General features: G+C 45.8%; 1 protein-coding gene and 1 long non-coding RNA gene across 2 annotated transcripts in view; one reads left to right on the top strand and one right to left on the bottom strand.

Annotated features, from left to right (window-relative positions):
- Positions 1–359: 359 nt before the first annotated feature.
- On the top strand, positions 360–10,635 carry PPP1R3B (protein phosphatase 1 regulatory subunit 3B). Its single transcript, XM_047855974.1, has 2 exons — positions 360–483; positions 6,062–10,635. Exon 2 carries the CDS (start codon positions 6,087–6,089, stop codon positions 6,942–6,944), a length of 858 nt encoding a protein of 285 aa, XP_047711930.1. The 5' UTR covers positions 360–483; positions 6,062–6,086; the 3' UTR covers positions 6,945–10,635.
- The window catches only part of LOC125163790 (uncharacterized), an 84,258-nt gene continuing 59,592 nt past the window's right edge, over positions 497–25,162 (bottom strand). The window contains exons 2-3 of the long non-coding RNA XR_007151560.1: positions 13,351–13,484; positions 497–2,370 (exon numbers count right to left, since the gene is read on the bottom strand). This is a non-coding gene — a long non-coding RNA (uncharacterized LOC125163790). The remainder of the gene's footprint in view (positions 2,371–13,350; positions 13,485–25,162) is intronic.

Here is a 25,162-nt window from a genome sequence, read left to right as displayed (position 1 = left end):
CTTCCAGCCTAGGACCCGACAGTCCCGGAGAGTGTCCCCTAAATTGGGCAATTGGGGACTGGAGTACAAGAAAGGTCTCTTTTTTTCTCAGAGCCTCGGTTTCTCTGTAATATGCAAGGAAACACACTTGGGCCATCTCTCAGGTCGCCAAGTTGCGATGGGACACAGAGCCACCCCGGTCCCCGGTCCCCGGGCAGGGGCTGTCCCGGGACGGCGGGGGAGAGTCTGCCGCGCGGGGACGCTCTCGCGGCGCCGCTCCGACCGGGATTGCCCCGTCGCCCCGCCCTGGTGTGGTAACTTGGGCTCCTCCCCCTCGTCGTCCTCCTCCCCCTAAGGGTCATATCTCCGGGAACGGAGCGCAAGCCCTGCCTCCCGGACACACGACGCACGTAGTCCGGTGGTGGCGGCCTCTCCTGCCACCTCCCTGCGGACTCTCCGATGCAGCGAACCAGCTGGGAAGGGGGCTTCCCCACGGTCCAAAAGGTGGGTGAGGGACAAGTCGTAGGAGGCTCCAGGAGTGTTTGGGGGCGGGGTGCTGGCCGGTTGGACCGAGGGGGGCAGGGTCAGGATGGCTTTGACCTGTGGGATCTTCCAAGTCTGGAAGCTCTGGCCTGCCCCCTGCCCTGTTCATGCCCCGCTTTTGAACTCGGAGAAAGGGGTGTGGAAGGGACTTGCTGTAAAAGACAGGGTATAGGGTCCAGAAGGACATACTTGAAGAGTTGTGGCCTGTCGGGTGTTGTTTTCTGCTCTAGAGGAGAAAATTGAGGACAGGCTTGACTTGAATACTTGGGAGAGTTGCTGAAAGGTGTTGGAGCCTGTGGTCTGTGTGGCCAGGCCTCCTTGGGAGACCCAGGGTCAGGGAAAAGAGACGTTAGAGCTTTGAGCTGGGGTGGGGAGAAGAGGAAATGGTTCATTTGGCGAGGTTGTGCAGGAGCCAAGACTAAAGTGAAGACAGCCTGTGGACTCACCACAAGAGGAAAGTAGAGGTATTTAGGGAAAAGTGAGTGGGAAGAGAAGAGAAGTTAGTGGGCATTATTAGCAAACAAGAACGGCAGAGCCAGAAAGGACCTCAGAGGAGAAAGCTGAAGCCTGGACAGGTTCAGTGATTTGCTCCAAGTGGGCAGCACAGGCATTCCCAGGCCAGTGCTCTGTTTCACATTGGGCATTGTCAGGTGGCAGGTGGAGTTTTCTTTCCTGTAATACGCAGCTGTGTGTGTGTGTGTGTGTGTGTGTGTGTATCTCAAAGATGCTTTAGTTGATGGTTACAGGATAGAAGAGTTCAAGTGGCTGTTAAGGCTGTGAACAAGGGCCCCATGGTCTCAGTACAAAGGAAAATACGTCAACTTTATTCATATTATGTCAGCCAAACCTTTGGGGGGGGGGGAGTAAAGTAATGGCAAAGGGGTAGATGGACATATCTTTTAAAAAAGTATAACCTAGTTGTGACTGCTTACCTAAGGTAGTTTCAGTGTTCCTGGTGGGTTCTTGGTCATCTGATTTTTCTGCCTTTTCTTATCAGAGTATGAAAATGGAGGACAAATATCTTGGCCTCAATCCCCAAAAAAGTTTATTCCTATAAAAGGCACAGCCAAAAAGTCAGTAGCTCGGCTGTCTGAAACTGTGAAGGTCATGTGGTTATTTTCTACCAGTCTATAGTTTTCACAGGAAAAACCACCATGACATCTAACCTGACCAGCCGTCCTGAGAAGGTGTGTTTTTTGGCACTAGTGGAACAGGGAAAGTGTTTCTGCAGAACTCTCCCTGTTTTCTCCAATTTTCATGGAGAGCTGGGATTTGCCATCTTTTGACCAGGAACCCTGAAATCTACCCTTGGGCATGGCCCAGTCCCTCGTGGCGCAAAATTGATCTCTTGGGCATCTATGTGGAACCCAAGTGTTTGAGACTCGGAGTAACAGCCACTCGTATTCTCATGATCTTGTCCCGCAGCAAACTGGTATCCAGTCCTCTGTCATGCTCTACTGGTTCAAATATGTGTCTGTGTCTTCTCCTGCTGGCTTTTTCCCTGGCCAAGCTTGGTGACTTATATTCCCTGGCCTGGGGAGAAAGGGGCCGAGCAGCCAGGGAGAGTGTCAGGCGGGGGCCTGAGATGCAGCCTGATGTGCACTGTGATGGCACCTGCTCGTTTTTATGCCATTTGAGGATAAAGCACCTTCCAGATGCCTTCCTTTCAGAGACTTAGGAAACTTACCTCGTACATCTCCACTGCTAGGAGGACTTGAGGGTGATGGACAGCCCTGTCACAGTCCATCGGGGAATTCCTGAGTAGAGGGTCAGGAGAGCTTCCATGAAACCAGAGTTTGGTACACTGCTTCTTGGAGAATGGTCTGGGTCATAAAAGCTGGGATCCACCTGTGAGGATAGGCAAGTGGCCAACAGTCAGATCGTATCCATATGTATGGGGCCACAGGGATTAATGTCTTCCCCTCCAGTTATGGTGACCCTAAAATAGTGAAGGGGACCCTGGGCAGTGATTGCTTGTGCAGTGTCCCTGAGGCAGTAGCCCTTGGGTGGCCAGGTAATTAACTTTATTTTTGCCTTTGATGGAAGAATGTTGCAAAACCAATTAGGCTGTAGAAAGTGCCAGTGGAATTGTTTAATTAGAGCTGGCTTTGACCAGGACGTCACCTTCCCACCCCCAGTTCCACTAGTGCTTAACAGCTTGGTGATAGAAGGGAGCTCAGGGGCAAATTTACACCCACTGGGTCCAAATAGGGAAACTTTACCAAGCTCTTCAACTAAGTCTTTGTAATCTTTAGGATTAGAAATTGAGAGTGACTTTAGTTTAAGTGTGCAGATCCTTTAACTGATCTGCTTGTTTTAGAATTCTGTTTCTACGTTATCCTGAGAGTTTCCCAACCTTTTTCTAATGAACTGTGCGGCAAAGCATGTAGGAGGTTGGTTTGCACGCTTGAAGAGATCTAGAGAAGAAGATAGAGAACTTACAGTTGACCTTGTGCTGACTCAGGCAAGGAGGAAGGACTGTAGTGGACTGAGGGCAACTCCACCCCCCTCGGGTCACACCCAGGTTGTCGAGGGTGGGCAGAGTGGGGGGGGGGGCTGGGATGCAAGAGTGGGATGCTCACTTTGGGGGTATTTTTAATCCACATTTAATTTAAAAAAACCCACTACCTGTGTTAACATTAAAGCTGAAAGTACAATTCCAGTGCAGTCTAACCAATGCAATCTGTCAATGCAGAGCCTGATGTGTGGCTTGATCTCATGAACTGTGAGACCATGACCTGAGCCAAAATCAAGCACGTCCAGCTCAACCCACTGAGGCACCCAGGAGCCCCTAGGGGTTTCTTTTGACGTTGAACTCATTAGCCAACCCACAGACCCTATGTAAACCTATCTTGCCTATTTCAGTCAGAACTTTTCCTTTCCAGAACGATTGCATGGATAGAACAGATAATAGAAAGCAAATTTGCTCCTAAAATGTTCACTCATTGGTTTTGTTAGAGGGGAAACAGTAAGACAAGTATCGTTTAAAATGTATGTTTAGATAACTACATTGCGGCTATAATTTATTGTTTTTTCTCTGAATGTGTATGTTTCTCCAGTCAGTTATCACTAAATGGTTCCTGCATCCTAGGGGAAGGGTTATATTTCTTTTGGAAAATGGGATCAAACCCAGTACGTCTTTGTTCTTATTTTTCTTTGTATATTTGATCAAATATACCATCACCCTGAAGCCCCCCACCAGTGCGCAGGAACCAGGGGAGGCCTGAGAGCAAGCAGCCCAACCCCAGCACATACCTTCCCCTTTGCCATGGCGAGGGGAGAGAGGTTTGGGAAGGAATCCACACCCTGTGTTCTGCGGTTCACAGACCAGATTTTAATCCTGGTTTCATCACTGACTTCTTCATTAGCCCATTGTAACCATCAAATCAATATAAATTTGCCATGGTAAGTGGAATGATAAAAATTGCTTGACTTTAGCGAGGCCATAGTGTTTGATAGGATAGGTTTTTGGCCAATCTTAAATATTTGAGGCATTTTTTAGGTTCGTTTTACCCCTTGATGTGATTTTGGAAAATACAAGAAACACAAAACAGGAAAACAAAGTTCCTGAAATCACATCACCTGGATATTCTAAGGGTTTTAAATCTATCTCTAGTCTTTTTTTCTGCGCATATACCTAGTATTTTTCTCCCACAAATCTAGTCTATGTACAATTTTATCTTCTCTATTTTTTACATTGACAGTATATTATTATCCATTTTTTCTATGCCATTTATACCTTTTTTTTTCCAAATAATAGTTTTAATGATGATATAAAATTTTAACACTGGATGTGGTGGTATACTTGATTTAACCAGATACCTGTTATCGGTCATTTAGGTTATTTTCGTTTTCTCACGTTTTCCTCCCTAGGATGCTGCATTGACCATTTTAGTACATTAACCCCCATGCATTTTTCATTAACTCTTTAAAATGAATACCTGTATGCAATATTAGAACCAAAAATGATCGGGACGCCTGGGTGGCTCAGTCGGTTAAGCGTCTGACTTCGGCTCAGGTCATGATCTCACGGTTCCTGGGTTTCCAGCCCCACATCCAGCTCTGTGCTGACAACTCAGAGGCTGAAGCCTGCTTCGGATTCTGTGTCTTCCTCTCTCTCTGCCCTCCCCCCCCTCACATGCTCTCTCACTCTCTCTCTTTCTCTCAAAATATATAAAATGAATATCTCAAAATGAATAAATGTTAAAAAAAAGAACCAAAAATGAGAAGAATATTTAGAAAGGTTGTGCTGACTTAGACTAATACATGTGTTTATATTATCTTTAAAAAGTCTTTACTAACTCAGTAGGCAACAACAGGCATTGTTTTCTAATCTAAATTCTTTAAGTTGGACATTTTGTATATTTATGGGCCAATTTTAATTTTTTTCAGGAATCTTCTATTCATGTTCTTTGCTCATTTTTCTGTGTTGACTATTTTACTTTTTTATTGTTTTGTAGGAACTCTTTGTATATGAAGGTATTAACTCTTTGCTGCCATGCTTTTTATAAAATGTTTTCCCAGTTTGTCTTTAATCATTTGGTTTTATTTTTTCTCACTTCTAGAAAAATATAGTTTTTAGGAATTCAGATTTAACCTGATCTTGTAGTAGGATTCTCTTTGCCTTTTATTCTTATAGAGACTATTTTCCACTACAGAAAAAACAAATATTCACCTATATGAAAGGTTGAAAACAACTGAATTGTTGGCATTTTTTAAAAGAAAAATATGCTGGAATATAAAAATCGAGGAGCACGTGGATGGCTCAGTTGGTTAAGTGACCATCCCTCAATTTCGGCTTCGGCTCAGGTCATGATCTTACAGTTTGTGAGTTCAAGCCCCACATCAGGCTCTATGCTGACATCCAGGAGCCTGCTTGGGATTCTCTCTCCCCCTCTCTCTGCCCCTCCCTCACGTGTGCACACACACACTCTCTCAAAATAAATAAACATTTTTAAAAATATTTAAATAAGTAAATAAAAATAAAAACCTACTGTACAGCTTTGTGTCTGTGTTCCCCATTGAATCTCAGTGTCTAGCATAATATCTGGCATATAGGTACTACCAATATTCATGGCATGAGTTCATTTATTTTTATCCTATTAAAGCTGTCTTTACCAAAGTGTGTTCCTCAGAACATGTGTTCTGCAAGCTGTTCCACAAAAAAAGGATTCCTTAGTTAGATAAGTTTGGGAACTCTTGCAGACCGCCTGTTCTTTTCAGTATTCCCCAAGACGCTCTGGCATGTGAGGCCCCCCAAGAAATCCCGACAGAAAAACCTGTGAAAATAGTTTGTTTTTTCATTTGTTTTGACCCCAGTCCTCTTTTTCACCCCACTTTACAGTCTTAATGTCCCCTGAACCCAAGGTCATGCTGGATCACACTTGAGTTAATACGGAACCACAGCGGAGGGGGTGGGAGGGGGGGAGAGGGGCTGGGCCAGAGCTGAAGGCAGACATTGTTTGCCAGTCCCCGTTCGAATGAGGAGTTTAACTTCTGTCTGATCTCACGGCCGTTTCTTTCTTTCCCCTTTTGCCAGGGTTCTAGCCTGTTCCTCTAACCCAATGATGGCTGTGGACATAGAGTGCAGGTACAGCTGCATGGCCCCTTCCTTGCGCAGAGAGAGGTTCGCCTTCAAGGCTTCGCCAAAGCCAAGCAAACCACTGAGGCCTTGCATTCAGCTGAGCAGCAAGGATGAAGCCGGCGGAATGGTGGCCCCCACCGTGCAGGAGAAGAAGGTGAAAAAGCGGGTGTCCTTTGCAGACAACCAAGGGTTGGCCCTGACAATGGTCAAAGTGTTCTCGGAATTCGATGACCCGTTAGATATTCCGTTTAACATCACTGAGCTCCTAGACAACATTGTGAGTCTGACGACAGCAGAGAGCGAGAGCTTTGTTCTGGATTTTTCACAGCCTTCCGCAGATTACTTAGACTTTAGAAATCGGCTTCAGACCGACCACGTATGCCTTGAAAACTGTGTGCTGAAAGACAGAGCGATTGCTGGCACAGTGAAAGTGCAGAACCTGGCGTTTGAGAAGACGGTGAAAATACGGATGACATTTGACACTTGGAAAAGCTTCACAGACTTTCCCTGTTGGTATGTGAAGGACACTTACGCTGGTTCAGACAGGGACACGTTCTCCTTTGACATTAGCTTACCTGAGAAAGTTCAGTCTTACGAGAGAATAGAGTTTGCTGTGTGCTTTGAGTGCCGTGGACAGACTTACTGGGACAGCAACAAAGGCAAAAACTATAGGATCATCCGGGCTGAACTGAAATCCTCTCAGGGAACAGCCGAGCCACAGAACGGACCAGATTTTGGAATATCCTTTGACCAGTTTGGAAGCCCTCGGTGTTCCTATGGTCTGTTTCCAGAGTGGCCTAGTTATTTAGGATACGAAAAGCTAGGGCCCTACTACTAGTGACTGTGCATGACAGAGCGTGGCTGAGTGGGTCCTGGGAAGTCTAGCTGCAGTCACAGGCAGGCGGAGACGGAGCCAGAGAGCAGCTGAACTGCCATTAGGCACAGTTTTTGAAAAAGAAAGGATCCTACTCACTTTTTTCTGAAGCCAGCAAAACCCAGCCAGGGTTAGATCTCACGACTGGTTTCGCACGCCAGAGTAGATGCGGGGTGCTGGTCTGCTTGGCACCTGCGGCGGCCTCGAGGATCGGAGCAGGAGACCAGTGTGGGAAGGGCCTGGGCGGGAACCAGCCTTGCGGGCAGTGCTGGAGAAGCTGGAGGGCAGTGGCTTCGAAATGATGCAACCAGGAGCATGATCCGGCTGCCTGGAGGGGCCGCGCCTCCCTCCCCGGGATGTGGAAAATCAGTCACCTGAAAGTCACTCCATGCCCAGTCACCTCCCATTGGACCCTTGCGGCTCATCTTTGCGCGCTGTCTGCCCAGCCGGGTCGCCCCCCCACCCCCCACCCCTTGCTGCTGCTGTTCCGGGTCTCCACGTACTTCATGCTTTATCTCTGTGCTCTTTTTTTTTTTTGCATTTTATTTTCGTCCACAGCTCATCTGATGCCGAGGAAAAGATAAGCAAGGCAAATTAGCCTGTGCCGAAGACAGGCATTTCCTCTTTCTGACCCCACAGAGCGTCCAGCAGAGAACGATGCCCCAGTTAGCAAAAGTAACTGGCTCCAGTGCTGGGTTACAGACTGACAGGCAGGACAGTCTGGGTGGGACACGGGTAGCATGTCCGCTTGGCGTCTGGGGGAGCTTTCGAAGTACTCGCTCCTGAGTCACCAGACGGCTCCGTTACAGGATTTGTTTGAACTCGCTCGCTGGTTTGCAGGCACCCCATTCTTCACAAAGGGATTTGAGACTCTCCTTTCCTCGAGAGCCCTCCTTCCTGCCGTGTTCAGGACATTGTGATTTGCAGATCCCATCTATCCTCAAAGCCTTCAGTGAGTGTTTGGTCTAACGCTGACCGTGATCTGCGACACCCAGGCCTCTTTCCGAGCACGCAGGGACTGTGACCTGGGGCTTCTTATTTATGGAGTGCAAGTGCATAAAGGGATCAGGGAGAAAAACCTCACCAAGTTCTCACATTTTATTTTCCATGTTTGGCGACTCTGAAATATCAGAGGTTACTTGTTCTTAACCATATTGGACTAATGCATTAAAAGTTGTCGGTTCATACTGATGTGAGACTCCTGGGACTTTCATTGACAGATGGATCCCCAGAGCCTGTGAGTTTTCTTGGGCAAGATTGGCTTGTACTTGGGGGTGTTTAAAAAATATTTTTACATATGTATTTGAAGAAGGTTGGGTTTTTTTTTTTCTGTTTTGCTTTTGTTTTTGGAGCTTAGTTAAATGGCTGTCTCGTTTTCCTTTTGCCTGATCTGCGTAAAGTGAGGCAGGAAGAGGGGTGCACAGCTGCCTGGACACGGAGGCACAGCTACTGGCATTGGCAAGCGAGGAGTCGCTTTGGCTTGCGTGTTCCAGACCGATTAGAAAAAAACCTCCTGGCTTCTGTGGCTTTGTCCATTGGTGCCAGGCAGGTATGGAGGGTCCAGGCTCCTAGAGTTTTGTGGTTGGGTTTTGTTTTTGTTTTTGTTTTTTTCTTTCTTTTTTGAACTTTAACATATTTCTACTTTTTAAATGTTCTTAAGCGGTGTGGTGGTTGATGTTAGTTCTTGTTCCTAAAACTGGCTGTTACTAGTCTGCGACCTAGTGCTTTATTGCTTATGCCTCTCCCAGGTGGGTAGGACTCGGGGATTGCGTAATACAATATATGGGACAGTCACATTTTTGTCTTGTGCTGAACTTGGGCAGAACTGTGTTTTATTCTAAGCATATCTTACATCAGGCACACAGACGGCACTTTTGTTGTTACGGATCTGGCAACCAGCACGATTGATAGTGCAAATCAAAGTCGAATGGAAGCAAAACTGATTTCATAGAGGTCGGGAATATATTTTAAGAAGTCCTGGGCCACCTCTGTCCAGTCAAGAAAGGTACAGGGTGCACTGTCATTTACATGTTACCAGACTAAAGGTAACGAGATCACTCTCTATGCAAAAGAAAAATGCCTCAGGTGGCTCCCGTTCGTTTTTTCAGTAATGGTGATCTTCAGACATTCCGGGGTCAAATTTGAAATATGGTAATTCAGTGATCAGTATCTCTTAAAACAGCCATAAGCCCTCCCCCCACCATTCTTTCCTGGCAGCTCACCCCAGCTTTGTTGCTGGGGGCACTGGTTGCAACCCCCCCCAGCCAGTACACCTGGGATGCTCAGCCTCCCAGGCAAGTCGTCACCTGCTTGCAAAGACCCTCCCCTGACGAGAGAATGCAGTTCCCTGTCAGTCATTTCGCTGAGCAAGGGGCCTCTGAACAGTTGTACTGTCTTTATTCAGCTGTCAGGCCATCTCCCTTTGGCCCAGTTCTGTCCCAGGATATCCACACATGGCCCCGGGACCTGCTTCAACAGAACCTCTCCTTCTTTCAGAGCTCACCATCAGTAAATAGGTCCACACACAGTGACAAGCTTCTTAGTTGGAGACATCATTGCAGCCTGACGTGGGGGTTTGACCCTCAGACAGCTGTCGGTTATGGTGACCAACGTCCCCCGGCCCCAGTGCCCTTCCCAAGGTTGTCCTCAAAGGACCAGCCTCCCGCCCAGAAATGGAGAACCAGCTCCGTTTCGTTTCCTATTTATTTCCCAAATACCCTGGGAAGCATTGGCAAATTAGGTGCAATAAATAAGCTGGAGTATAGAAAGAGACGTAATAAATAAGCTTTCAGTGTTTCTTGGAAGGTATGGAGCATTTGAATGGGTTTCTTTTCTCTTTCTTTTTTTAAGTATTCTTATGGTAGGGGAACTGGTGAGGAATAAGGGGAGTTTACGTAGTTCTCCAGAAATTAAAACCATTTCAGAGTCAAGGTAGAATTTATTTTTCCTCTAAGATTTAATTTTAACTGTGGCAAAACATTACTCTTTTCAACGTTTTTTTAAAGGTGTAAATTGTGAACTGCTAAAAGAATGTTTTTGTGGTTTTGATCCTTGCATATAATTTGCATTTTAAAAACAAGCATTGCTTGTAGTCACTTGGATGTTAAATGGGTTGTATATTATGTTTATAAACCAAAAAAGTGTCAGCTCATTTTTTAAAAGTGCCCTGTTTTCTGGGCTCTTCCCTCTCTGTGAAGTGAACGAAAACCTTGAGTGTCGTCCACCTGTTTCCTCCTGTAAAATTCCTCCCCTGGATGCGTGGCCCTCTGCTCTGGGAGGCGCCCATCACTGATACTGGGAGTAAAAAGTCATGAGCATGATGGGACCTTACAGGGTCCTGGGAGACCTTCTGGCAGGTTCTGTGCACTTCCTGACCGGGAAGTTCGGCTGTGGTTACACGTGCCTTTGCCTTGCCATGGTCGTCAAGCTCGTCGGCCCAAGTTGTAAAGCCGTGAATGTTTTTGCAGTTTGGGTGATCTGATCCCAGAGACCTCTGGACCCGTGAGGACCCCCAGGAGGGCAGCTGCGATGACTGTGGCTCACTTTTACTTCAGTGTGAATGTAAAACGGAAGGCTTGTCTTCATTCGATGCCTAAAAGTGCCTTGTCATGAAACGTCTGCATGTTTTAAAAAAATAAATATTTTTGTACACAAAGTTAAAGGGGGGATGCACTTTAAAATCACAAGAATGGGTGTCTTTTGTGTGGTGTAAGAGCGTAGGTTGTCTGTATCTCAAATGCGAAAATATAATAAAGGTAGAAAAAACAAAACTGAAACTGTTCTATTTTAAAACTGACTCTATTCTGGGAGTCAGTTAGAGGCTGAGAATTTTTTTTATGATTTTCTATTCTTTCTTTCTTCCTTCCTTTCTTTCTTCCTTCCTTTCTTCCTTCCTTCCTTCCTCCCTTCCTTCCTTCCTTCCTTTCTTTCGTTCAAGTTCTATGCCCAACGTGGGTCTTGAACTCACAACCCCAAGAGCAAGAGTCGCATGCTCTACCAACTGAGCCAGCCAGGCATCCCTGGGGAGAATTATTTTCAATCTGTATGTTTCGACATACAGAATATAGGTTTCCAGAGGGATGGACTGCAATCAGTGGCTGAGTTGAAAACCTGTGAGACACACAGGAAGGGTGGTAAGGGTGGTAATTGCTTTTGAAGTTGTCACAGCAGTGAAAGCTGGTCATAGTGACAGAAATAAGTGCTAGGGAAGAAGCACAGGGCCAGTGTTGTTCGGAACCCATTTTTACTGATCTGAGGGCATGTCTCCTACCCTCTCATTTGCTCTTGAAGCATATTTTTGGTTTTACTGGGTTTTTTTTTTTTAATGTGTGGGGTTTTTTTGTTTGTTTTGTTTTGAGAGAGAGAGCACACAGGGCAGGGGCAGAGAAAGAGGGAGACACAGGATCTGAAGCGGGCTCTGCACAGACAGCAGAGAGCCCAATGTGGGGCTCAAACTCACAAACTACGAGATCATGACCTGAGCCGAAGTTGGATGCTTAACCAACTGAGCCATCCAGGCGCCCCTTTGGTTTACTGTTTTTAAAGGTAGAAAAACTGTAAATGCCCATGGTAGCTTGTAACTACTTACTCAAACTATAACCAGCAAAACGGACCAGCTCCTGGTGGGACCTCTTCTCCTTTGGGTGTCAGACATTCGCCCTAAGTAAGATTTCCAGGGACGTTTTGGGGTGCCTGGGTGGCTCAGTTGGTTAAGCATCTGACTTCAGCTCAGGTCATGATCTCACAGCTTGTGAGTTCAAGCCCCACGTCGGGCTCTGTGCTGACGGCTTAGAGCCTGGAGCTGCTTTGGATTCTGGGTGTGTGCGTCTCTCTCTCTCTGCTCCTCCCTTCTCGCATTCTGTCTCTCTCTCAAATATAAATGATAAAACATTAAAAAAAAAAAGATTTCTAGGGACATTTTATTTCAAAGTTCAGAAGATGGGACAGAGGGAGAGGCAAATTGTTGCCAGATGTTTCCTGTAACTCGGGCTGTGCTGCACTGCAGAAGGCAGTGGGGTTCTGCAGTGGGGAGGTAGAGCCTGTTAAACCTCAGCATCTAGTAAATAAATGCAAAAAAGGACCTACACACATAACTGCCTTCCTCAAGACTGCCAGGCACTGCCCACAATTGGCCTTCGCAGAAATGGGCAGGGGGAGGAAAGTAACAGTGGTTTCTATGAATGTCTATTTGAGATTCAGTATGGTTTGCATAATCCTTAAAGAAGTCTAACTTAGGAGACAGACAGCTCCGAGATGGCTGGAGGAAATTAACAACAACAGAACAAACACTCTTCTAGGGCAGTGTCCCCAGAATAGCAAACACCCAGTCCTGAATTACTCTGAACATTTACTGCTTATCTATCATATGCAAGGTGGTGCTAGATACTGCTTCTACCCAAACCCTGTAAGAGACATTCATGTTCAAGGTGAATCCTCTCATAGCCAAGAAAAGCCCTGGGTTATGCTGTGTGTCAGTATTAGGATTCGAGAAGCCTGGGCTCTGGCCTTGACTCTGCCGTCCCCCTGTCATGTGCTCTCCTGAAGGGGCTCTGAGTGTTTCCAGCAGGGATAAGGTTAAGGATAACGATACTGAGTACTTAGGAGCCAGCCAACACGTTCTTTTGAAAAATGCTCCTAAATATAAACTTGTGAGAAATACCATGTATGCTGCCTACATTCTTCATAAGAATCACAGGAACGAATAGCATTCCAGACAACAGCTTGGACTTCATAACATCCGTGTTCAAGCTGAAGAGACACCAGCTCGTTTTCATGGGTAAAAGGTATGAAGGCCCTGGGTGTGTTTCCTAAAGTCACATACCCAGTCAGTGGTAACGCCATGGACGACCACATGGGTCCTTTATTCTTTTTCCAAGAATTCTCCCCGTTAACACTAGAGTCACTCTCACAGAACTGAGACTAAAGGTCATTCTGAAAAGAAGTCCCTCAGATTGGAGAGATGCAGAAAACTGGGGAGGAGTGAACATGTCTTTAGATGCAAATGGCACGTCCCTCCCAAAGGCTTCCTCAGCACCCACGAGGCCCACAGGCCACGAGCAAGCATAAATGCAAACAGCACGTGATTTGGGTATCCAAGGGCCCAAGTGGGTGTGATCGGTGGCAAGAAACCACCAAAGGGGCCTGTGGCTATGGAGGCGCTGTGCTGACCGGCAGGACTGGCGGCCTCAGCATTGACTTCCACCAGAGTGGAAGCCATGTGGTAGCACAGCAAGGCTCTAACCCTCCTTCCCCTCCCTTCGCCATTAGGAGCCTTGACGAGGAGAGAGAGAGGGAATCTCCATGGAGGTCTATGTCCACATGGGATTCTCTGGTAGGTGACATGTTCAGTTGGCGTCATGCCCAAACTTACCGATGTGTCTCCGTAGCATCGGGCCCTCCGCTGGACATGAACTTGGCAGCAGTAAGATGAGGAGGCATGACGGTCATTTTCCTTGGGGTCGAAAACATTAACAATGATCCAGGATCCTGGCCCTTTACCGCCAACTGCAAGACGAGAAGGTTAGAGCAGGGGCTGGCCACCTTTTTCTGGAATTGGCCAGGGAGTGACGATTTTAGGCGTTTTGGGCTGCATGCAGCCTTTATCACATATTCTTCCAAAACAAAAACAAAAAACGAAACTTTACAAATGTAAGAGCCATTCTGAGCTGCGGGCCCGTACAGTAATACAGAATCAGGCCAAGGGCTAGACTCGAACTGCTGGCTGTAGTTTGCTGGCCCTGATAGAAGAGCCTCCGAGGGAGATTGAGGCTTCAGAGTGGACACACAGACCCAGGGCTGAGGCCTGGAGTCCACTTCTCCCTGTGTTCACTTAGAGACCATATAGTTTATGGCCCAAATGGGAATGCTTTTAAGAAGGAGCAGAGGTGGGGCACCTGGGTGGCTCAGTCAGTTAAGTGTCTGACTTCGGCTCAGATCACGATCTCACAGCTTGTGAGTTTGAGCCCCGCGTTGGGCTCTTTGCTGACAGCTCGGAGCCTGGAGCCTGCTTCAGATTCTGTGTCTCCCTCTCTCTCTGCCCCTCCCCTGCTCACACTCTTTCTCTCTCAAAAAAATAAATAAACATTAAAAAAAAAAAAAAGGAGCAGAGGGGCTATGAATTATCATGGAGCACTCAGCGTGCGTGGGGAGCAAGCCCCGGCAAACCCTGGAGTGAGCCCTGACAGTGCTCACCTGGCCTGGGCCTGGGGATCTTCTCAGACCTTTGGGGAGCTCGGAAAACCCAGCTGTGGGCTCAAATCAGTTCTGGCTGGATAGTGTTTTTTTTTTTTTTTTTTGGATGGGTTACAACAGAGTGGTGATTTTGTCTGTGGTTTAGATGTGTTTTTGTTGGTTGGGTTTTCTGTTTCCTAATTGTAGCGCTGAGGGCCAAAAGCCCTCTGGAAACTCCAGTCAATCCAAAGAGGAAAGGGGTTATTCACGGTTTGGACTTATGTCTTACTACCTCTCTCTCCCCTCCCCGTCGTCCCCACCAAATAGGGCATGACAGACTCCCTGAGAAACTTGTTTACCATGACAGAGACAGAGGCTGAATCTAGCAGTCATGCAAGCCCTGGTCCCCAGAAAGTAACACGGAAGTGCTCCTGGGAATTTTGCCAACGACATGGTCTCAGCTCATCTTTCTCTGGCCCATAAAGTTCAAGAGGCCTTAAGAAGGACAGAAATGAAGGAGGTGGAAATTCATCTCCAAAGCATCCTGGGCCTCCCATCCTGCTGGCCCACATGATCTTTCTTTTAAATCTGTCACCTCCTCCTGCTGGTGTTGACCTTTAGCCAGAACTGAAGGAAGGTCTGCTGAGAAAACCCTCATGTTAGTGCTGTGGGGACTTGGAAAGGTTTCTACGAAGCCCCAGTATACCCAAAGGGAACTAGTGGGGGGGCGGTGAGGCTTTCCAGGGCTTTCACCCCTCTTTCAGAGAAAGTAGGGACACCACACATCACAACCTGTGCTGTTACAGTTGATGAGAAAGAGAAATGACTTACTTCTTCCACCGGGGCCACCTCCAGGGCCACCTAGTTAATTGCCCTTTGGGAGACACCTTGGTCCCATTTGAAGGTGGAGCTAGCTAGGTGACATTTCACTCATCCTACTATCATACCATGTTATTAAAAAAGTATTGTATTATTAATCATTTGCCATTAATCCATGATCGAAACACTGAAACACCCCCCCAAATATTTTCGTAAATTCTTTGTGCACACTGTTTTGCACATTTGCTCATGTGACAAAGCATTTGTTCATTTGAATTCTCCAGTAGCTTTTCCATCAGCTGATCAATCACCTCCCCACCTTGAATCCTCATGCTTTATATTACTCATGCATAATTATACACACACACACACACACACACACACACAGTCTGAAAAGAAAAATCAAAGAAAAAATATTTTCTGTCCAAAAATGTCTTTCGCACCAGCTCATTTCTCTGCTCTCACAAGGGGAGTTTCTGCCCCAAAGCTTCAGGAGAGGCGTTCTTGGTTCTTGCCAGGACTGAGGGCAGCACTGAATGAATTCCACTGCCTGCAGTAGCCAGATCAAGAAAGGAAGGCATTTGACACAAGGCGTTGGTTCTTCTCCCCCTCCCAGCATCCCTCACTCCTTTGCTCAGTGTCCCTGCTATCTCCCCAGACAGGGAATGCGGAGAGACTCCAACCCTGAGGAACAGCCACCTCAGTCAGGAGCCCTGGCGCTTTTCAAATGTATAACGAAGCATTGAAATCTGTTCTTAAGCCACATATTATGGGAATGCAATTTACAAAATAGATGGAAAAGGAGCTGCCCAAGGTGGAAATTGCCAGAAGCAGGGAACCATGCCCATTTCCCCTCCCTGGACTCCTGGGGCACTTCCTAAGAGCCCTGTAGCCCAGAAATAAAGGGTGAGAACCTTTTCCTGAGGGAGCAGAAGTTATAAGCCTCCTGCTTCCTATGCTAGTGAATGTAGTTCAAGGATATCCTGTAAAAGAAAACAAAAGCAAGCTGACAAACAAAATTTCTATGGGAGCAAAACACAACAATTTAACCCCATATTCTGCAAAAGGGCTTGGTTATGTTTTGGTTATGCTATCAGAGATAATTATTATCCTCCTTCACACACACAAAAATCACTGGCTTGTTCACAAGAACCTCATTGGAGTTGCCTTTTCTTGTAGGTATGTGTCTCACATTTACATACAAAAATTAAACTTCCTGACAAGGCAACTTCTACTCTATACTAACAACAATACACAAAACAAAATTACTGAGCGCTTCTTTATTTTTTCTTTAAAAAAATTTTTTTTAACACTTATTCATTTTTGAGAGACAGAGAGAGACAGAGCATGAGCAGGGGAGGGGCAGAGAGAGACGGAGCACAGAATCCGAAGCAGGCTCCAGGCTCTGAGCTATCAGCACAGAGTGACACAGGGCTCGAACTCACTGACCATGAGATCATGACCTGAGCTGAAGTTGGACACTTAACCGAGTCACCCAGGCGCCCCCAAAATTACTGAGCACTTCTGTGGGCAAGGCTGTAGTTGGGGCCAAGTGCTCTGGGGAATCTAGAAAGAAAAAGACGGAACGTTGTCACCAAGTCCCTCCCATGGTGATGTTAGCCTTTTCTTCTCCTAAATGGCATATGTTTTTACTACATTTACTTTCATCAAACTAAGCCCAGACAGAAAGCACTAAAGTTTCTTTTTTTAAAAAATTAAATTTGTTATTTTGAGATCATTGTAGATTCACATGCAATTTTAAGAACTAATGAGAGCCAGGGTACTGTTTACCAAAATTCCCCCAATGGTAACATCTGGTATAAGTATAATACAACGTCACAATCAGGATGCCGACATTGATGTGGTCAAGACATAGAACATTTCTTCCATCACAAAGGCCTCTTATGTCGTCCTTTTATAGGCACACCGCCTTGCTCCCTCTGCTCCCCATCTCCTCCCCCACCCCCATCCCGCTGGGGCCTTGACCTCTGGCAACCACAAATCTGGCGTCCATCATTTATAATTTTGTACTTTTGAGGATGTTATAAAAATGGAATCATATGGTATGTAACCTCTGGGGATTGGCTTCCACTCTACATACTTCCCACAAGATCCATCCCAACTTGTTCCATGTATCAATTTGTTACTTTTTATTGCTGAGTATTCCATGGTATAGACAGTCCAGTTTGCTGAACAATTAATATATTGAAGAGCACTGAGTTGCTTCTGGTTTAGGGCGATTCCAAATAAACCTGTTAGGAACATTCATGTGCAGATTTTTTACGTGAATGTAAGTTTTTGTTTATCTGGGGTGATGGCCCAAGAGTGTGAAATTGCAGGGTGATATGGTAGCACCATGTTTCGTCTTGTAAGAAACTGACAAACGGTTCTCCAGAGTGGCTGTACCATTTTGCAATCCCACCAGCAATGTACACAATTATTCCACATCCTCATCATCTTATGGGGGCATCACAATTTTTTATTTTAGCCATTCTGAGAGTCGTATAGTGCTAACTCATTGTGCTTTTAGTCCGCACTGCCCTAATGGCTAATTAAGGTGGACGCCCTTTCATAGATGGCTCTGTTCCCATCTATGTACCTTCTATGATGAAATGTCCATTCATATCTTTTGCCCTTTTTCTAATTGGGTTGTTCAGAGACTTTTGTTTGTTTGTTTCTTAACTGTTGAGTGTTGAGAATTCTTTGTATATTTCAGATATAAGCCCTTTGTCAAATGTGTAGCTTGAACATATTTTCTCTTCATCAATAGCTTCCCTTTGCATCCTTTTCACATGGACTTTCTCAGAGCAAAAAAAAAAAAAAACTTTTTATCAGTTATGGGATGCTTTTATGTCAAGTCTGAGAATTCTCTGCCTAGCCCTAAATCCCAAAGACTTCCCCCATATTTTCTTCTAAAAGTTTTATAGTTTCACATTTTAAATTTAAATATATGATTCACTTTGAGTTAATTTTTGTATAAGGTGAGAGGCTTGGGTGCAGGCTCATTCTTCTCGTCACAGAAATCCACTTGCTTCAGCACCTTTTGTGGAAAAGTTCCTCCCTCCACGGGATTGCTCTTGTATCTTGGCCCAAAGGCAGCTGGGTGTGTTTGCGGGGGTTCTCTATTCTGTTCCACTGGGGTACGTGCCTGTGCCTCTGGCAATACCACACAGCGTTAGTGACTGTGGCTTTACAGTAAGACCTAATATCAGGTAGAGTGATTCTTGCCACTTTACTCTTCTTTTTCACAATTGTTTTAGCGATTCTAGGGATTGTCTTTTCATACAAAGTTTAGAAGAATCTACGGCAGCAGCTGTAGGTAGCCTTCTGCTGTTCTTTCCTGTAATTGCAAGCACGTGAAGGCGCGCGCGCTCACACACACACACACACACACACACACACACACACACACACACTGAGAAAGAGAGGTCTGTGTTTTAGTATCCAGAGAAAGGTCTTTGCAGTGTTATCATAGACTGCACTTTTCACTCTCAGCTTTCCTTGTCGCTTTGCCACCTTTGTGCTGTGGTTCAGGATGTGGCCATGAATCACAGTATTTCATAATGCCCGAGTGAAAAAACTGCAGGACCACAGACGGTTAGAGATCACGATGTCCAACCTCCATTTTTACGGATGCAGACAATGAGGCCGGAGAGGTTAGGAGACTTGGGGGAAGTTGAACAGAGAGTTGAAGGCAGAAGCGCCGAGCCTGGATGTCCTGCTACTCGGCTCTGAACTTGAAGTAGCACAATTCACAGCAGGGCCATTTGACCATCTAGATCAGGGTCATTCCTGCCTGAATCCTACCAGCCTATATATCAGAGGCAGGGAGGGAGGCAAGGAGGGCTTTACCTCGGCCTCTGACTCCCTTAATCAGCTCAGGAGTTTATAGATTTCAGTTCCTATCTAAAATGTAGACAATGGAGGTGACCAGAATACTACAGAAAAATAGACATGACTCCTAACTCAATGTTATGGTGCACAATCTAGCTGGAAGAAAAAACAAAACAAAACAAAAAACCTTGAGCCATCAACTCCTAACCAGCCACTAACTGCAAGTCACTGTGGGTGGGTAATTGCCCAAGTGTACCATCCTGCCCCTTGCCCTCAAGGAGCTTACAATCAACTTGGAAGGGCCAGCAAATACTTATTGCCCAAGTGACAGGAAATGTGAGCTCATCATTAGGTAACCGTCATCCTGACTATCAGAACACATTTATTTTTCCGGTGCTCATTTCAACAGATGTCAATACCGCCTTGAGGATGCTTGGTATATAACCTCTTGGTGAGAACTACTGAAAAGTCAACTGTTTGTTTTTGTTCTTCTCTCATTAGAAACGAGGCATGTCTAGACCAGTCGAAATGCATTCTGCTGATTTAGCAACGTTAACATCAGTGTCGACAGCCCTATTCCTGCTGCTATAGGCCAAATGCACCACAGAATCACAACACGACCTCCTCCCACCCACCTGGCTATAATTACAGTTCCGACGTAGACTTAGAGACACATATGACCCCTTCATGTCAGTATTCGTACCATACAGGTAGATGGGTTGTCTCACAGTTAACTCTTAAGGTGCATCAGTGAACCAAGAAGTAACTATTGCAGATTGTTGCAATTGAGACTTTGATAGTTTTTCTTCTAATTAAGAACACAAATTTGGCTCCCTTCCTCTTCTTTCTAATTTAGTCCAACAGTCATGGGGCAGGTGCAAGCAGGGGGTAACAGGGCCTGGGCAAGGATGGTATTGGAATAAGGTGACAGAGGCAGCTGGTGACGGCTAGTAATGATGACGTTTACAAGGACAGTGTCAGAGCATGGCAGAGAGGCAGCCTCACATAGCTGGGGGGTGGCTGAATACAGGGGAATTGAGCAGGTGAACATACTAAGGATAGTATGGGCCCCAGAGAAACAGAAGGAAACATAGATGTAAAGGTAGGTGTGCATACATACATATGTGGGTATGTGTGCGTGTATATATAAAAATACAGTAAAACCTTGGTTTGTGACCATAATTTGTTCCAGAAACATGCTTGTAGTCCGAAGCACTTGTACATCAAAGTGAATTTCAAGAACCACTGGCTCAGTTGTGATCATGTGACCTTTGGTGTCACATACTACCCATACTGCAAGACATCGCTCGTTTATCAAGTTGAGATTTATTAGAGATGTTTTCTCGTCTTGAGGAACACTTACAGAGCAAGTTACTCGCAGTCCAGGGTTTTACTGTACGTGTATTCCTGAGTTCTGTCTGCTGAGACGGCCTATGAGAAACAACACTCCAGTAGCAAAAGGCACACTTAGCACCCAGATCTTGCCTTCTAAATATCACTCTCCAGGAAAAGGAATTGAGGTCTCGTAGAGAACCAGCTGACTCAGACCTGGGGCAGGGAAACTACAAAGTAAGCTGGGAGCAACTTGTTGCAGAGAAAGTGCTTGAGAATGATGGACACAAGTCAAAAGGACACAGAAGCCAGGTCCGTGGGACTTCTGGTGTCAAAAACTGGGTCAATCTGGGGGCACCTGGGTGGCTCAGTCAGTTAAGCATCCGACTTCGGCTCAGGCCATGATCTCACAGTCCGTGGGTTCGAGCCCTGCACCAGGCTCTGCGCCGACAGCTCAGCTCGGAGCCTGGAGCCCGCTTCGGATTCTGTGTCTCCCTCTCTCTGCTCCTCCCCTGCTCACACTACATCTCTCTCTCTCTCTCTCAAAAAATAAACAAACATTGAGAAAAAAATTTAAAAACTGGGTCAATCTGAGCATCAAAATAATTAATGACAATAATAGATTATAACCCATTGAATAATAGATTATAGTGAATAATAACTCATTTGTTTGTAAGCAAATGAAAGAACTTAAGAATGAGAGATGAGAAAGTTCTTGCTTCCAGTAGAATGCCAACTAATAAATGTGTAAGAAATGATACAATTAGACATTTTTTCAGTTGGCAAACACCACGGTGGTGATAAATCAGGCAAGGAAGTAGAGGGGGTGCTAAAACTAGTAGCTGAAAGTAGAATGAATCATTACAATTCTTGTTCATTACAAAAGAAAAAATAAGTTTAAGTGGAAAAATGGGGCAGACGCTTTCTTCATCAGGTGATCAAAGCTACCACTGGGACACAAAGTTAATGGGACAAAGTGACATTATGCACTTTGAGCAAGAACATCACAAAAGTGATATTGTGTTCTTATGGCCCCCAGGGGCCACTTCCTAGGGGGCCATAAGAACACAATATCACTTTTGTGATGTTCTTGCTCAAAGTGCATAATGTGGGACTAGTCACAAGGAAGCACGGGGCAAACCGAAGTTCAGGGTCATAAAGGTCAAGGATCAGACAGGCATTCCAGGTATAGAGAGACTAGATCACGTGATCGAGAATTGGACTCCACTTGCAAGCACATCATGGGTGAAAGGGTCTCGGGTGAAAGGTGTACAGTTCTTTGTTCTACTCTTGTAACTTTTCTGTAAATTTGAACTTGTTTTAAAATTCATCATTTAAAAAATTTTTTTAACTTATTTATTTTTGAGAGACAGAGGGAGACAGAATGTGAGCAGGGGAGGGGCAGAGAGAGAGGGAGACACAGAATCCAAAGCAGGCTCCAGGCTCCGAGCTGTCAGCACAGAGCCCGACGCGGGGCTTGAACTCACAAGCCGTGAGATCATCACCTGAGCCGAAGTCGGACTCTTAACTGACTGAGCCACCCAGGCTCCCCTAAAATTCATCGTTTTTAAATGAAGACAGCTTCTTAATAATTTATACATTGTAAAGATGACATAAGTGACAGTAACACTATGCCAGTCTGCAGAGTCAGGGGGAGGAGACTGAGCTGTATTGCAGGCCAGACTCCTCACTAAGAACACTGAGCCTCAGCCCGTGCGCTCCGGAAAGCTTCACTAGCTCCACGGAGGAAGCAGTGCACTGAGTTACATTCTGGACCAACCCCCTCCTGTCACCGGGGACAGACATTTAGAGCAGCACCAGTGTCAATGACAGCGAAACATGGATTTAAACTTCACAGAGCTGTTAAGTTGGACTTCTCTTCTGTGAGCGTCAGAGTTAAAAATAATCAGAGTCGGTGTCCAGTTCAGAACTTACTCCTCAAGACATTTGGGATGAAGTGATCAGCACTGGCCTGAGCCAGAGAGGCCGTGAGTGTCCACCCAGTAACCTCATGGACTTGTTCTGGTTTCCATCTGTTGGCATCCCAATAATCCTCAAAGAAGGGGAATGCCTCTCCACACTCCGTTGGTTCGTCATTGATTCTTCACCAAATGAACACTGATTAGACGCTTGCCATGGAGAAGAAAAGTAGTGACTGAAGAAGCATGTTTAAGTGAGTTAGTGAAGGGAAAATGTTTCATGCAACTTTAAGAAAACCCTCCTTGGAGGGTGCCTGGCTGACTCAGTTGGTAGAGCACGTGACCCTTGATCTCGGGGTTGTGATTTCAAGGCCCACGTTGGTTGTAAGAGATTACTTAAGAATAAAAACTTAAGAGGCACCTGGGTGGCTCAGTCGGTTGAGCGTCTGACTTCAGCTCAGGTCATGATCTCACAGTTCGTGGGTTCGAGCCCCACATCGGGCTCTGTGCTGAGTGCTTGCTCAGAGCCTGAAGCCTGCTTTAGATTCTGTGTCTCCTTCTCTCTCTGCCCCTCCCCCGCTCACGCTTTGTCTCACTCTGTTTCTCAAAAATAAATAAATGTAAAAAATTTTTTTAATAAAAACTTTAAAAAAAAATAAAAAAGATAAAAGAAAACACCCCTTGTACCTAAAAGAGATGTTTCTTGAAGATATTGTGCTTAGACTTTATGTCTAGCAAACTGAAAAACAAACATCTGCCCTTGATTTTAAAAGCTCTTGGTTGTCTATTTCTTTTTTACAAAAAAATTTTTTTAACATTTATTTACTTTTGAGAAATGGAGAGAAACAGAGCGTGAGTGGGGGAGGGGCAGAGAGAGAGGGATACACAGAATCCGAAGCAGGCTCCAGGCTCCGAGCTGTCAGCGCAAAGCCCGACGCAGGGCTCAAACTCACAAACCTGAGCTGAAGTCAGAGGCCCATCTGATGGAGCCACCCAGGCGCCCCGGTTGTCTATTTCTTAATAATTGTCTTATTTCAACAAAATCCTTGTTGCCATGTCCCTCTCACAGTTTTGGGGTTTTTTTTTTGTTTGTTTTGTTTTTCTTTTTGCAGAGAGAGAGAGAGAGAGAGAGAGCAATCAGGGCAGAGGAGCAGAAGGAGAGGAAGAGAGAGAATGTTAAGCAGGTGCCACACTCAGCACAGAACCAGACTCGGGGCTCAATCCCACAACCCTGGGATCATGACCTGAGCAGAAATCAAGAGTCAGACATTGAACTGACTGAGCCACCCAGGCGCCCCACCCCCTCACAGTTCTTCATGCTAGCTTTACATTTTGCCTTTTTGGTGGATTCTACTTGCTCATTCCAAGCTAGCATGAGCCCTTTTTTGATTTAACTTCTTGTATTGACACACCAATTCCTACTGCTCTGCTTCTGTTGCCAACAACTTACGCTGCCAGGGTAAACAAGATCACCTGATTTGCACACTGCAGTTTAGAGCAGGAGGGACTCAGGATCCAGCTTGGGGGTGGGACACCAAGCTGGTCAGATGGCCTTTGAGGCCATCCAAGTCCACCCGTGGGACAAATGATCAAAGGACCCAGCAGGATCTTCAGTGCCTGGCCAGCATTGTCAGCACCTGCTGCACACTCAGGAAGAACATAAACACCAACACTACCTTGACCCAGTGAATCAATTGTCCTGGCTGCCCTAGTTCATCTGTGGCACCCAGAGGGGACACCAAACATGGGGATGTCTGCCCAGGGCTGGGTGTTCCCTCCGAGCCAGCATTGTTTGTCCTGGATCTCCAGAAACTGTTTCATCAGCACTGCTAAGTGCTACAGCGTGTGCGTGCAGCATGCATGTGGACAGAGACCTGGAGGGGGCAGAGGGGATTTTCAGAGATAGGGGGGAACCATGACAAAAAGATTGTGTTGTGGCACGTGTGGCAGCTGCCCGGGGAGTCAGAGCCCTAGGGGTGGAGCTATATCTGAGGTACCATTTCCTTTCGAAACTTAAAAACCACAACATTGCTTGATGTAGGTTCTCCATCATCTGGCTTCTGCCCACCTCCACAGCCTCCACAGCAGGATCCACTGCCTCCCACTGACTCACTGTCCATGGATGCCAAGTTGCTCGGCAGTCCCCACATAACCCACACTATCTCCTACCTCTGGGCATTGCTCATAAAATTCCTTCTGCCCTGTTGACTAAAGGCCCAGTCCTTGGCTTGTAGAGACACTCAGGCATGGCTGTTGAGCGGAGCTCATGAGACCTCAGGCCCCTTTTGCTTATGTGAACTACACAAGCTGCTTCGGTTTCCTCGCTGCCGATTCTTTAAGGCCTCTTCTTGATCTATTTCCCATGGAAGACAGACCTGACATGTCTCAGCAATAGATTAATCCCATCTCAGAGACATGGATGCTGATCAGAATTTTAACCTGGAGAAAAGAACCATTGGCGTTAGATTCAGCCAACACCACAACATAGCCCATACAAATATCTCAGCTAATGAAAGGAATCGCCTCATCCAAACTAAAAGATGTCCAGGGTGTGACGATGTCTATTTCTGGACTAGCAAAGCACTAATCATCATGATTCCTAGTTGCTATGGTAATTTCTTCTGTTGACTTGATTCCCATGGGTGAGGATACCTAAACCCTGCCATTCTCCATCGTTAAGGCAACCTTATAAACTATCATCCAAACTAGGACACTCTTAAAGGTCAGAAGGACTGATATTAATAATTACTCCTACAACATGTATAAATAGGACAGTTTCTGGACAATTGGGATAGATCGCCACACTACCCCTCAGGCTTTATGGTGTCCCACACAAACAGGCCCTCAACAATTGAATCCCAAGTGAGTGTACTTTGGTTTTTTTCTGCCCAGTTTCAGTTTATGGTCCTTAAGAGCAGGGGTGACGTCTAATGCTTCTTCTAGATTACTCATAATGTTAGATATACAATAGCTGCTCAAAAAATACCTATTGATTCACTTAAGGTGAAATGTTCTTCCCAAGTGCAAATTTCCTATGAGTAACTGTTTAAATGTAAGAATAGAACTTTACTGAGAAGTTAGAGCTAGAATATTTGGGTAGGTGTTTAG

The sequence above is a fragment of the Prionailurus viverrinus genome, chromosome B1, assembly GCF_022837055.1.
Source record: "Prionailurus viverrinus isolate Anna chromosome B1, UM_Priviv_1.0, whole genome shotgun sequence".
In the NCBI taxonomy this organism is placed as follows: domain Eukaryota; kingdom Metazoa; phylum Chordata; class Mammalia; order Carnivora; family Felidae; genus Prionailurus; species Prionailurus viverrinus.
The sequence above is the reverse complement of the archived record's forward strand: the minus strand, read 5'-3'. Positions and strand labels throughout refer to the sequence as shown.

Excerpts from the sequence above, each read along its gene's own strand:
- PPP1R3B (XM_047855974.1), top strand. The coding sequence starts at position 6,087 with ATGATGGCTGTGGACATAGAGTGCAGGTACAGCTGCATGGCCCCTTCC.